This window comes from Lepidochelys kempii, chromosome 6, assembly GCF_965140285.1.
Source record: "Lepidochelys kempii isolate rLepKem1 chromosome 6, rLepKem1.hap1, whole genome shotgun sequence".
In the NCBI taxonomy this organism is placed as follows: Eukaryota; Metazoa; Chordata; order Testudines; family Cheloniidae; genus Lepidochelys; species Lepidochelys kempii.
This window is the reverse complement of record NC_136385.1, coordinates 71,685,036-71,699,935: the sequence shown is the minus strand read 5'-3', so window position 1 is coordinate 71,699,935 and position 14,900 is coordinate 71,685,036. Positions and strand designations below refer to the sequence as shown.

The following is a 14,900-nucleotide window of genomic DNA, read 5'->3' as shown; positions in this document are numbered from 1 at the left end:
GGCTGATGAAGCTGTGTCCTTGGCACCAATACTGGCACCGGGTGACTACTAGTCATCCTGGAAGCTCCTTATGAGAACAGCAGAAACTCTAATAATATCTGAGAAATGTCATAAGTTGATCAATATTTTGATAATTGTTGGTCTGTCTGGAATCACTTTTCCCATAAATCAGGGACTGCTTGGACTCAGTTAAAGCCTCCTGGCAGACATCAGCCACTATACCACCTATGGTAAAATGAGTAGAAAAATGGTACCCTTGAACTAGCTTTGAGTTCTTTGCTCAACCCAAGACTGGGCTCCTTGGTTGTGTTGGTAGTACAGGAAAAATCTAAATTGAACAAGAGTAACTCTAAAGACAGGAAACCCAAAAGACTCAACCTATTTGGAAGGAAATCTTATTCCTGTGTTTCCCTACAACTGTGAGAGGCAAATTACCAGGTCCTACTGGCCAAGTATGACTCTTTAACCTGGGACAGGGTGACATCTTTTTAATTGAAGCTCGCACATGACAACAGGGAGGAGCTCAGAGAAATAGTTAAGGGTGGTAAGTTCATGCTCAAGATGATCTTACAGACGGCAGTGGTTGCCTCTGACACTGCAGCCAGATCCATGGCCCACAGCAGTAAACATACACAGAGTATTGTCTCCAAGCATTGGTCATACAGAGGGAGTTGATCAAGGACCTGCACTTCTTAATTGAGGAAGTGAAGTGACAGCACTGTGCTCCTTAAAAGAATCTGAAGCCACCCCATGCTCCCTAAAGTTTTACAAGCCTGGCTTGTACCACAAGCTGTATCATCCTTAATCCCAGTCAAGACAAGAGACATCATCCTACCATTCCAGGCAGCCTGAGTATCACATCAAGCTACAGCAGGGGTCGCCAGCCTTCCTCTTGGACAGCAATACATACAAATCTCTCCCGTGACAAGTCGACAAATTTTACAGGGCTGTCACAAGCCACATAAAATCCAATCCAAAGAGCATGACCTTCGAAAGCTGCTTCACCCTGTTCCACTTGGTTCCGTCTGCCATAACATTGGACAGATGAATGAGATTATCTGGAGATAATCACCCAGGGCTACCCCATCCAGTTCCACTCTTTACCCCAGTGGTTCTCAAACTTTTGTACTGGTGACCCCTTTTGCATAGAAAGCCTCTGAGTGCGATCCCTCCTTATAAATTAAAAACACTTTTTATATATTTAACACCATTATAAATGCTGGAGGCGAAGCGGGGTTTGGGGTGGAGGCTGACAGCTCGTGACCCTCCATGTAAGAACCTTATGACCCACTGAGGGGTCCCGACCCCCAGTTTGAGAACCCCCTGCTTTACCCCCTACCCACTTCCCCTCTCCATCCCCCTTCAGGGACCCTTCTGACAAGATCATCTTGCAAAACTAACTTTATTGCTTCATCTAGTAACCGTAGAAGAGTTGCCATCAGACATCAGGGGAAGGTGCTTCTATTCCCAGTATTTCCATATTCCAAAGAAACAAAAGGGTCTCCATCCTATCTGAAGAAGTTTCAACAAATACACACTCCATCTCAGTTTTAGATTACTAACATTTTGCCCCCATCATTCAATTTCTCTAAGTTTGTGGCTCTTACTTAAAGGAAGCATGCTTTTGTATAGCTATTCATCCAGCCCTGAGGAGGTACCTAAGATTCATGATGGGTCCCACTCATTACCACTACAGGGTTCTATGCTTCGGTCTCTCCCTGGTACTGAAGGTGTTTACAAAATGCCTGACACTAATGGCAGCAGATTTAAGGAGAAAAGGAATCTACGTCTATCTGTACATGGATGACTGGCTAATGAGATGCAGGTCCCCGCAGCAGAGTGCATCCTCTCCCTGTTCTCCCAACAAGGATTTCTAGTGAATTACAAGAAATCGTTTAACATCATTGCAGAAGATAGAGTTCCTAGGACTCCTGATCGGCGAGAGCCTACCTGCCAGAGGACAGGTTCTGGTCCCTTCAGTTGATAGTAGAGGACCTAAACTCAAGCGCAACAACTGTGTGCGCATATCTGGGACTACGCATATGTTGGTATGCACACACTTGATGCTGCTTGCTAGATTTCACCTATGGCTCTATCTTTTCACATCCCACAGGATCCCGGTTACTCAAGGGTTTTCTGTATACTTACCTACCTCTCGGAGATCTGACCCCTACTTGGGATCAGCATCATCCTCTTGAAATTCATGGAGCTTCTGACTGTTCGATACATCACTTTAGATGGTTACGATGATTTTCCTGGTAGCTGTCTCCTCAGCACAGAATATCAGTGAGCTCCAAGACCTTATGGCCAGACCTCCTCATGCATATTTTCATAGGAATAAGGTAGTCCTGAGACCACACCCTGAGTTGGACCTCGTGCATATTTTCATAGGCATAAGGTAGTCCTGAGACCACACCCTGAGTTTGACCTTAAAATGGTCTCACAGTTATGCCTAAATCCAATCAATCAAACTCACCCATGGCATTCTTGAAACAACACTCAGTGCTGAGAGAGAAGAAGCTATCTAGTGTGGACATTTCCAGAGTCTTGCACTGTTATTGTTTGACTGATAAAATAGGAGCTGATGCTCCTCCTTCCCACTAACTGGAGTGGATACTGCCTGTCAGTCATTTAGAGGGAGACACCCACCCAAACATATTGGAGAAAGAAAGAGCAGTTACTTACCCTACAGTAACTAGTTCTTTGAGATGGTGTCCACAATCCACCCATCATCCTTGCTTTTTGGAGTCCTCTGCTAACATGCATCTTAAATTGTGAAGGAACTGAAGGAGGGTCAGATGCCCTGTGCTTTGTGCCATCGCATGGGAGCACAGTGAGGCAGAAGGTACATGTACAGCCCCAGACACTACTATACAAAATACTCCACTCTTGTGCGCATGAGGTACTAATGTCTCTCAGTAGAATCCATACTAATGACAGCATCTCAAAGAAGCACAGTTACAATAGCTGTTCTTTTTGCTGTTGGCATGGATGGGCTGCCAGGAGCAGGGGGATCCACATTATTAGAGTGTGCTTAGTAAAAGGTTTGAAGTGTTTGGGAGAGTTGGGGGGAGTATTAATGCTTCCCTAACTTCCTCATCACCTTTCCTTGCAGTTCTGAGCTTCTCTTCTGGTCCTTGCACTCCCTTTCCCCCCACATATCCTGCCTTTCAAGTTCCTAGGCCTCTTGGGGGGCGGGGATCCCCTGGGGAGGATGGCATTAGGAGTGTCTTCAACAAGCTCTTTTAAGCCCTTGACAAGCCTCACCAAAGGATTGATATGCTTATCCAGATGGAACCCTTCTCTTGTGCAACTCCTAATGCTCACAGGTAATAAACTCTCCTCCTGAAGTCTTTAGGAGGTGTGCATTAATGAGGCCTCCTTTCTGCCGAGGTCAGGAAAAAGGGAGGGAAGGCCTCCCATGCCCAAGCTTCCTTTGCTGCCTAGTTCTCTGGTACAACTATTATTTTTCTTTTAAGGAAAGTTTCATACAAAATGTATTGAAGGGAAGTTAAGGTTGCAGGCATATCCACATGGGTGGTTTGCAGGAATATTACCTTTCAAGAATGTTGTTAAACCTCAGATACTGGAAATCTATGAAATGCAGAGTTAAAGTTGCACTTCATGAATAAGGTACCCAAACTACCTTAACTGTACTCCTATAGCAACATCTTGGAAAAAAATCATATAAACATACTACCTTATCTGTCTGTAATGAAGACCTTTCATTTTTATCAGAGGCCACAAAAACTAGAATCCCAGTTTAATTGCATAGTTTTTGGATCAGGGTGTATTTGATTTAAATTACTAGTCAGGAAAACTCTAATCATGGATTTCTACATAAAAGTGCATTCCAGTTGCTTGTTATAACCGTAATACATATTCTTCACAGCTCAGTGATAGATGTAGGTTTCATTTTTAGAAGGTACACACAATACATTTTTAAGTGATTATTTTGAAAACTTTTCAGATTAGTTTTACAGCTATATCAGAAAATTAATGATTTATTGGTTATTTCATTTACCAAGGGTAATTGAAGCAATTCACCTCCCAAAGACTTCATAAATATCTATCTCCAATTCAACAGGTTAATCATTAATATTTGGAGGATTTTCTTGTCATGCTGTATTAGGAGGAGAACATCACCAGACAGATATCTAAATTGCTTTATTTAACTAAAACAATGTTATGTATTCTGGATTTTTTTCTTCAACAGCAAACATATAATATTTTAACAAAACAAGCATATGAATTTTTGAATTTAAACGTTCAAGTTTTTTAAAAATCAGTTTTGGTTTTGTTAAAATTGTTTTTAACTAAAATAGTTAAATTTAATTTTTTATTTTATTTTTTTTTAATATTTCATCGACCATGTCAGCCAGGTCAACATGAGAAGCTTAAAATATTGGCTTCTGCAGCTAACAGTCATCGTCACCTTCATTTTCCAGTTTGTTCATAATCTGGAAAAGAAAGTACAAGCTTTCCTACTTTTTCAGGTTCCAAACGATTTCTCAATTTGGAATGAATTAGTCCAAAGAGAGAATATATTTCTACACCGACAGAAGAAGCTACTGCTGTTAAAAGTGAGATTATCACTTCAAAAGTCTCTGACAAGTGCTTAAGTGACTTCCACCACTTCACTGGTGTGACTTTCTTTAAAACATCATCATCAAACATATATTTCTTGAATGGTTCACCCTTAGCTCTGAAGTTTATTATACTTGGCATTATGGAGGGATGATTGCTGGATGTCCATGTCCTAGCCAACTCCTCTTCTTCAGCAGTTAAGGTTTGACCCGGTACCGAGTATTGAGAATATTTTTAAGAAAATAAGCTGGAGATAGTGCTTGTCCCATTCTTTTTTTTAACGCTTGTAATTTAACTCTGTCATTGCATATTTCTCTTTTTAAGATCTCTCTCAGTTCCTTCCAAATTTCAACAGCATTAGCACTAAAACAGCAATTTCCCTGCATTGTGTTCAAGGCTACAGAAATAGGCTTCAGGGTACTCAGCATGTGTTCAACATTTCTCTTAAGCCCAGTGTTGAGAACTTTGGGTGTGACAGTGGCATCTATTTTTTTCACAATTTTGTTCACAAACTGTCATCAGATTAGGCCAGTTCTTGATCTAGTGCTCAACACAGTCCACTACTGAGTTCCATCACACGTCTTGTGGGAGAGTTAGCTTGTTTCCTCCCACTTTTTTCAGAGCAGCTGCTGCAAAGTGGTTGTTACGGAAGTATTTTGCAATTTCAACAACATTAGCCTTAATTTCTGGAACACTTAAGTCTTTGGCTAGGAGGTGCATCAAATGAGCACTGCAACCATATGTTATTAGCTTGGGACTCTCTTTTAAATAATTTCTTCTCATCTTGGATACATTTTCAGCATTGTCTGTGACCAAGCTACATACTAGACATTTGAATTTTTTTCACAGTTATAGCTTTTACTGCTACTTCTTGTGAGTATTCTGCTGTGTGTGCATTTCCTGATGTATCAGTTGTTTCTCTAAGGAAGACATTCCCGTCTTCTGTTGTCACACAAGCACATACAACAGGATTATTGTGGACATTGCACCACCCATCAAGACTCAGGTTAACAATTTCACCCTCCAGACCAGGGGTCGGCAACCTGCTGCACATGCCAAAGGTGACATGCGAGCTGATTTTTAGTGGCACTCTGCTGCCAGCCGGGGTTCCGGCCACCAGCCCCACTCAGCCCGCTGCCGGCCTGGATGGACGGAACCCAGGGCTGACATCGGGCTGAACCCGGCCGACAGCCGGGACTCCGGCTGGCAGGGGCTGGCGGACAGAATCCCAGACTGGCAGCGGGCTAAGCGGCTCAGTCCGCTGTCGGTCTGGTTTCCGTCTGCTGCCCTCGCTGCTGGTCTGGGGTTCCGTCCACTGGCCCCTGCCAGCCAGGGTCCCCGCCACCGGCCCCGCTCAGCCTGCTGCCAGTCTGGGGTTCCGGCTGTCGGCCCCTGGCACACGAAGCCTTAAATTACAGTAAATAAATGAAGACTTGGCACACCACTTCTCAAAGGTTGCTGACCCCTGCTCTAGACCTTTTGCACACTGTTCAATTTTTCTTTCATACACTTTATCCAGCAATTTGCATGCGACATCTGCTCTGTTGGGTGGACTGTATCCTGGTCTTAATGACTAAACCATGTTCTCAATCATACGGAAAGGAGAGTTTGTTGCATAAACAAACGGGGCAATTTTTTCATCAATTACCTCTTTTTGTAATCTTCTGGTTCTTATCACAAACTTATCTATGTTTCTGGATGGAGATTTTTTTTCTTTTCTTTTTTGCTACAGGTGATATACTGTGGCTATGTGACAGAAACACTATCACTGGCAGATAACTCTGAAAATATAGAAAATAATGGTGATCTTGAAGGTGGATAGTCTTCAGAATCCTGTATGTTGAGGATGGATTCTCCTAAACAAAATAAGTCAATGTAATTATTTAATTATTATTACTATACTGTTCATTTAGTGTTACTCATTGCTTTCATTGACGCTCAGTACTACTTTAAAGGTGAAATTGTAAAAGGAAGATCTGCCTATTTCCTCTATTTATTTTTTATCACAACTGTATCTAAAATGATAGTACCATAGAGTAACAACTATATTTTTTGCTCAAACATGAGAATTCAAGAATAGTCCAGAGGGAAGATAGGCAGTCCTTAAGAAAGAAGTATGAAATAAAAAAGTTTACCAACCTGAAGATCCTGAATGTTCAGACATGTTCCTTTCATCATCTTCAACGCAGCTTCCTCCTGAGAAGGAACGCTTCTCATGATGTTTTATTCGGGCAACCAAGCCTTGTTTGAGAACTGCAAAACTAAGCATCTCTGATGGTATCTTCTAGACTGAGCACTGAGTCCCATTGGGTAGATAGAAAGATTAACCTAAATAATCTATACAGAAGCCCCTGGAATCCCATAAAATTGGGTCCCTAATCCATGAACTATTGGCACTCATTTTCAACTTTTCTTAAACATTACATGACTATATTGTCTCATACTATAGAATTAGAATTTACAATCCCTATTCCATGATGAGATATCTTTGAGCTATAATGTATCTTAATTAAAACTATATTCAGATAGGTTTTTTTTCCTCAAAAAGCTTTTTATCAAAAAAATCCAATTTAAATTAAAAAAAAAATTGGATTTATTTGATTTTTATCCACCCTGGTTGGACTGCTTTATGGCTAGGGCCCTACCAAATTCACCGGCCCATTTTGGTCAATTTCGTGGTCATAGGATTTTAAAAATTGTAAATTTCATGATTTCAGCTCTTTAAATCTGAAATGTTGTGGTGTTGTAATTGTAGGGATCCTGACCAAAAATGAGTTGGGGGGGTGAGGGGGTTTGCAAGGTTATTGTAGGGGGCTTGTGGTACTGGTACCCATACTTTTGTGCTGATGCTGCTGGCAGTGGCATTGCCTTCAGAGCTGGGCAGCTGGAGAGTGGCAGCTGCTGGCCAGGAGCCCAGCTGTGAAGGCAGAGCCACCACCAGCAGCAGCGCAGAAGTAAGGATGGCATGGTATGGTATTGCTACCCTTACTTCTGTGCTGCTGCCTGCAGAGCTGGGCCCTCAGTCAGCAGCCGCCACAATCCAGCTACCCAGCATTGAAGACAGCAGTGCAGAAGTAAGGATGGCATGGTATGGTTTTGCCACCTTTACTTCTGCGCTGCTGCTGGCAGGGCACTGCCTTCAGAGCTGAGCACCCGGCCAACAGCTACTGTTCTCCACCAGGTCAGCTCTGAAGGCAGCGCAGAAGTAAGGGTGGCAATACCACGACTCCCTTAAAATAATTTTGTGGCCTCCCTGCAACTCCCATGTGGGTCAGGACCCCCAATTTGAGAAACTCTGGTCTCCCCCATGAAATCTGTGCTTTTATCCTATACAGATTTCATGGGGGAAAGACCAGATTGCACAGTCTGTGACAAGTTTTTCATGGCCACGAATTTGGTAAGGCCCTGTTTATGGCCATGCACACGCACGTTACAAATTCTTGATTATACAAATAGCATACTGAAAGCATTCATTTCCCACTATTCAGTAAAAGCCCAATCCTGCCAGATGCTGAGTATCCCGCTCCTCATGGAAAGATGCTTAGGACTTCATAGAATAGGGCCATATTATTTCATATAGCATCCAGTCATCAACACAGAACTAGTGTGTTTCCATATATAAACTTCATATGCTCAGAACAAGCTGTCAAAACATGTACATGAAAAGAGCAAAAGTTATGTCGTTATATATAATCACACATGGTAGGGGAGAATCAGTGTATGAAACCAATGATAGAACCAGTGTGTTACATAGTGCATGTTTTTGCAGAGACAGATATTGCTAAGATGGTAATGAAGGGTAGAATTAAAGTAGTTTAATTCTTTTTAACTTTATTGAAAAGTAGCATGCAGTCAGCCAACTGATATGTGTCTGCACTCTTCACTCACCTTCATGTTTTATTGGTGGTGGGTTTTTTGTGAGATAGGAGGCTCCAATGTTTTGGATACTTGCTATAACTTTCAGTGTGTCTGTGGGGGGAGAAAAGCAGAACATAATCAGGGTGTTCTGTTCGTTACTCTGTTCCAACTTGAAAAACTTCAGTCTATGGCTACACTTTCTTTTTGTTCTTAGTTCTTAGACTGAGTGTATTTGTCTTTTAAAATTCTAAAGTGAGAGGCCACAGCAGATAAAACTGGGCTGTTTCTCTCTCTCTCTCTTTCCTTCTCCATACTCTCTCAAGTGCTCTCCCTCAACAATCTAACCCATCTCTCTACTCTTTTTTTTTTTTACTGTCTCCCTCACAAATGAGAGAGCTCTCTTGTACTCCTTCCCTATCTCCACCATCAGAAACCTCAGCAGTCAGTGACTGTCAGGGTGCTCCTGTTCTGTTTCTCCTAGTGTGGAGCAGCTTTTGGGCTTCATGCCAGGGAATCTCTGTTCAGCCTCTTCTCCATGTGACTCAGGTAGGAGGATGTAGCAGCAAAATAAGGAGGGCAGAAAATGGGATGAGGGATGGAGGTTCCCCTGGTGATGGTGCTGTTGTATGCTGTGACTAACTAAACCCAAGAATTCCTATCTGACTGTACTTCCGATTAGCCACAGAGACTTGTTCTTCTCTGATATAGCACCCCAGACACTCTTTTTTTTTTTTTCTCACCCCCCTCCCCTCCCCTTCGGGGAAGCTGGTCAGTCCTGGAGGTATAAAACACATCAGAACTGGCCAGCGTTCAGCCTGTTAAACCTGTTTTGTATTCGTTTCCCATCTTAATTTCATGATTCTTTACTGTAACCATTAATCTCTGCCAAGGTGCATTAATCAGATGATTTTTGAAAAACAGTTCAGTACATAAGGTGAACTTTCATTATCTGTCACCGCATTAATATCTGTTAAGACTATCATTAGATTGGATTCAGATGTCTTGAACCATTCTGGCTATCCTTAATCAAACTGCAAGTTGAGATTTTCTTGCACCACATTCTGTAAGATAGTAACCCTGCTACAAAGGTTACGTTTCTTGTTCTGGTTTTCTGGATCCTCGCATCCCTTTTTGAAGACATTTCCTTGCAGCATAACAGTTGTGCCTAAATACATCCTTGCTGCTTCCTTTGGAGAACCCCCCTCTCTCCTTGGCATCTAGAATCACAGTGATGTTCGTTCTGTAGAAATTGGGAAAGCTGTAGAAAATGGTCAGTTTGGATTCACCAGACACGTCAGGAGAAGGGATGAGGGAGTAGAGTGCCATCTATAGCATTAATTGCAGCTCCATTATGGGAAATAAGTTTTTTTTTTCTTCCCTGACTTGTTTATACCTAGATTATTTTGGACCTTTTGTTTCATGTGCAAAAAATATCCGTTCACTACCAGTGTGTCTTTTAATAACTGTATATGTTAAACAGGGTTAGTTTTCTTTTTTTCTTTTCTGCAGCCCAGGGTCTCCCACAGTTCTGTTCCAGATGGGCTGTACCTCCTCTCTGAAGATACCATAGGTGGTTCAGCATTGTTGGTAAGCTATGGTACTTAGCAATATCTTCTTGTGAAGCCCATCAGAAATTCTTTATCTGGCACGTGGACCAAGTTGGTGGTTCAGTATCTCTTAACCCCATTTTTTTAACTTTAATTTTTATTCATTTTTCTCACAGTAGTGAGTTCATTTCAATTTAAATCACCTCTCCCTAGTTGGGGAATCACTGGAGCATTGAGGCTCTAGCTTTCTGGGTCCTCCCAGTTGAGTACTTCTACAAAGGTCTCTCTGCAGGCCCCACCACAACATCAGAGAAACCCTGCAAGTATTGAGCCAAGTCTAAGGGGTGATTACAGCTTTTCAAGGGTGTCAGAGGCTGCTACCAGCCAGCCCTTGCTCTGCCAGGGCACAGGGCTTTGACACTGTGACTCATCTGGAGATTAGCTCTCGACCAGTTAGGCGTCTCCTCCTTCAGTTTCTCGCCCCATTGTCTCGCACTCTGTCTCTTTGGAGTCAGGTTATTCCCTCTTCATGGCTTGAGGTGCTCCTTCTTCACAGCATGGCCCTCTCACCAGGCCAGTGTAGTTTTCTCTGTCCAGGATATTAAAGTCCCACTGGATTAATTGGCTCAGGCAGCCTTCTGTGCCACTTCCCCAGAGGTTGATGGGGAACCCGGGTCTGTGGGTTCCAGCCTAGGGGGACCCTATCTATAGTAACCATAGTCTACCCAATGTCAGACCATGTTACTGTTTCCCTGGACTCCTTCCTGCTTTCTTCCCTATTATCTGGCCTCCCTCTGGGTTACCACTGTTCCCTGCAGCTCCTTCACCCTGGTTCTTGCCAGTCTGTATTCCCAGGCAGGGTCCAGGGTTTACTCCACCCTAGAACTCCTCCTTGTCTCTTGCCACCTCCCCTCCTCTCTACGGAGTGACTGCAGAGTTCCTTCCTACAGCCCCTGTTGCTCTGTTTCCTGGTACTAAGTCAGCTTGCCCCTGCCCAGCTGGGCTGCTTCATCCATTAGGCCTTATCAGCCCTGACTGTCCTCCAGGTGCAGCCTTTCATGGGATTAATTGGCCCTTTTTAACCTACTTAGGCCTTTTATGAGTTGGACACCCCATCACAATCTTGTTAGGTTCATTACATGTTTAGGACCCCAAAATTGCTGCAGGTAAGACATTAAAATAGTTTGCTTGTTGGCATACTAGGCATTGAGGACATAATCCCAGGGAGAATCCAGGCTCCCTCTACAAGGTTCCTAATGGCATTGTGAGTAGAAAGCAGCTGAGAAAATGTGCAGAGCACCATCTTGGTCTTAATAGAATACATTTATCAAACTCTACAAAGTATGTTTCTGGTCTTCTGTAGGAGGGCATCCATTGGTAGGAGGGTGTTGCATATTGTGATCTCCCGTTCAGACACATTTTTGTACTGGAGGGGAGATACGGGGGTTCTGTTTCTTCTGGTTGTTGTTTTTTTCCCTTCTTTCCTCCCTACTCCGTAGTTTAACTGCTTGGTGCTTCCCATGTGTCTCACAATTGTGGGAGAAGCTGGGCTGCAGAAGGGGGGAAAAATTGTTAATACCTTCCTTTCTACCCTCAATGTCTCCTACAGTTCTATCCTCCTTGGTCAGTAATGTCCCATTGGGAGTTTCTTATTCAACTTTGAGACAACACTTGTGGTGGGACTGCATGAGGGGGCATGTCCAAGTACCATAGCCTAGAAATAGTGCTGAACAGCCTCCGGTGTTTGCAGAAAGGAGGCAAAACCCATGCATCACAGAACTGTGGGAGATGCTGCTAGTAGAAGGGAAATTATCAGCTAAGAAATTTTTTTTTTCCTTTTATAAATTGAATCACATTTTAAATCCATATAATCTGAGGTTTCACTGACATAAATTCTATGATTGACAATTGGAAGTACTGCACTGCAAGCATCAAGGGGTAGTGTAATTAATAAATGATGGTGTGGTTGCTTTGTGCTGCAGCATCTCAAGTTTGCTGATTAATGCGTAGTTTAGCTTCATCCATGGCCAATTGCCAATATCTTGAGATTTAATACAACATTTTAATTTTCTTTCCTTCCTATCAGTAGCAAGAATTTCTTAAAGCAGATTTATAGCTCTGCATATTCTGAGTAATAAGTGAATAATAATTAGCAAGTTATGATGGTGAAGTAAAAAGTGAGAACTAGTTATTACAGACCTCACTTTTCTGTTGTAATAAGTGCGCATTACCTCTTTTATTCCATCTGTGGACTGCTATTTTTTGTGATTAAATGTCTGCATTGGTTTCAGGTAAGTATACAATTCACAGAAGAGACGAAGCAGCTCATCATAAAGAAGGAAAGGAGAGACAGAAGGAAAGAGACAGAAGAGAAGAGCAGGAAGAGAGAGCGAGATAGGGGTGGTTCAGTGTATTTGAGTGAAATAAAGTTTAGAATGGAGACATGATTATAGTTTATCCCATTAAGAGAAAGAGTGTTATAGTGTATAAGTAGACTATTGGTCATAAATACAAAAAATAAAGACTTTTTTTTTTGCAAATTGTTTGTTTTTATATGTCACTAATTCCATGGCTGCCACATCAAACTTCACTATTCCAGCCCCTTTAGCCATTGGGCCAAAGATTTTCATCTCTGCAGCTGGTGGTCTTGGGGTTTTTTTTTAAGGTCACTGAGGAAATTTGGAGATGACTATATTCTTGGGAGTATTTTTTAAAATTGCATCATCCATGAGAATTGTGCTTATTAAAAACAGCTATAGGAAAATATTTTAAAGTGAACCTAATTGATTTTTCAGTGGGACTTAAGCAATTTAGACACTTAGGTGCTTTGAGAACTTTTACCTATAACATGAACACAGTCTCTTCTTGGAGAGTGAAGGGTGACTCTGCTATGCATTTACTTCCACAATCCTTCAGTAGTGAGCTTCTCTGTGCCTGACAGCACCAGCAGACTTCTGTGTCCTTTAATTTTCATCCTAGCACATTTTAAAAGGACACTGGCAATTTGAATTTTTTAAATAGACAAATTTCAAAAAATTCAAATTTTCTGACAAAGCACCTTTCAAATAGTATGTCGTTTTAAAAAAAATTATTATGTCTCTTTCTTTTCAGTGTTGATATCTTTTTTGGGGGGTCCTATGGTACATCCAAGAGCAACTGTACCAGACATAGTTGGAGCCTACCCATGTTCCTACCCTCCTTCTTTTCTTAATGTGCCTGCCTGCTAACTATTTGGTTTCATTTTTACTGCCTCTTTCACTGGTTAAACATCCTCTTGCCTGGCATGGAGAAGACCACGGGCACAAGCTGTTTCTGCAGTAGTGTACAAGATTGGTGATAACATGCTAGTGGCATGAGAAAGAAGAGCAGTGGATCATCAATGAGTAAAACTGGCTATGCATTAACTGCTGTTAAATTCACAAAGTAAACAGACGAACACAGTCTCCCTAATCTCTGCCAGTTACAGTAATCTTGGTATTTCCAACAATCTTCAAATTGATGGTGTCATTTTAACTGGAATCAGATTAGTGTTAGTCAGTGGCAGAAGTCCAGAGAGTTGCTTTTAGTGTTAAGGATAATGCTTTTAGTGTTAAGGATAATGTAATCATAGCCCATTTGAAAATGCAAGCTGGAGGACTCTGCCTCTTAAAGGCTTTGTGTAATTCACAATAAAAGTGTCAATGGCAGAAGTAGGTATTCCTGATAGCTCCAATCCAATGTGAAGAGTTAGTAGTGCGGGGGAAATCACCAAATGGGACCCTTATGGTTAAGGGTCTGTCATAAATCACCTGCTTAATATATCTGTTTATTGGCAGATGCAGCTGGTGACTTAGATTGCAATATAACATTAGGAAACAATCTTGAGTTTGGAGTGAAACAAAATGTCTGGCCTGAGCTAAGATGTGGAATTCATGCTTGCTTTTTAAAAAATTAACTATTTCAGAATGACTGTGAGTACAGTGAGAATGATGAGCCTGTGGACATTGAGACCGTGGAGGAGCTTTCAGAGAAGATTAACATTGCCCGTCTGAAGGCTACAGCTTCCAGTATCGGATCTTCAAAACAGAAGTAAGCATCTTTTGTACCAGCCAAGAGAACTAAAGTTCTGTTTTACCAATGAATTGGCATGAAAATGAACTGGTTAAATGAGAGCTTTTAAGAAATTGTAAGACAAAGTGAGGCCCCAATCCTACAGTCAGATCCCGCAGTGCAGTGGGACTCCGCATTGACTGACTCAGGGGTCCATTCAGATCTGATTGAAGAATTGAGGCCTCTCTCTATTTGTTTTTCATTTTAATCAATACGGCCATTAGGGAGATCTGTCTTATGAACACTTTATCTTAACAGGGCCAGTGGTCTGTCTAATTAGTTACTGAAAATAAGCAGAAAAGTCTGAGATTTTTAGTTTGTTTTTTTCAGCCCCCTTTCTGCTGATCCTCTGGCTTCACTAGTAGATATGCTGCAGTAGCTGAGGAATTGCCAGATAGTTTCAGGCTGTGGCATTTTGTTGTCTTAGGCTCCATTCCTACAGAAAGAACAGAGCAGGGCATTGTTGACTTTGTTGGGAGACCAGAACCTTAGTGAACAAACGGTTTTTTATCTGCTTTTAAAATCCACCTTGGTTTGTTCATTATTTGTTGCTGCTGTTACTTTTAAATACAAAGCACAGTCCAAAAAAAGCTCATTTACGGTGTATAAAGGTGGCCTCGGATGTTTTCCTTTATTTCTTTTGGTTTGCTACATTAGGAATATCAGATCCTGAATTCCCTCTGTTTGCTGAAGGATTTTGGTAAGATCTTTGAAGAACCTGATTGGTGGTATCGCACATCTCAAAACATTTCCTTTCCTCCTTAGAGAGATACGGCTTATGTTTCAGCCTCAGACGGTGATGTGACCATTCTCTAAACA

The 14,900-nt window shown here is 41.9% G+C and overlaps 1 protein-coding gene across 7 annotated transcripts in view; it reads left to right on the top strand.

Annotated features, from left to right (window-relative positions):
- The window catches only part of MGA (MAX dimerization protein MGA), a 95,547-nt gene that overhangs the window by 62,640 nt on the left and 18,007 nt on the right, over positions 1-14,900 (top strand). For 6 of the 7 annotated variants that reach the window (XM_073348691.2, XM_073348686.1, XM_078853333.1 and 3 more), the window contains 2 exons: positions 9,955-10,032; positions 13,936-14,060. In XM_073348691.2, the coding sequence (XP_073204792.1) occupies positions 9,955-10,032; positions 13,936-14,060 (203 nt within the window). The remainder of the gene's footprint in view (positions 1-9,954; positions 10,033-13,935; positions 14,061-14,900) is intronic. The other variant, XM_073348697.1, reaches the window with a different exon arrangement.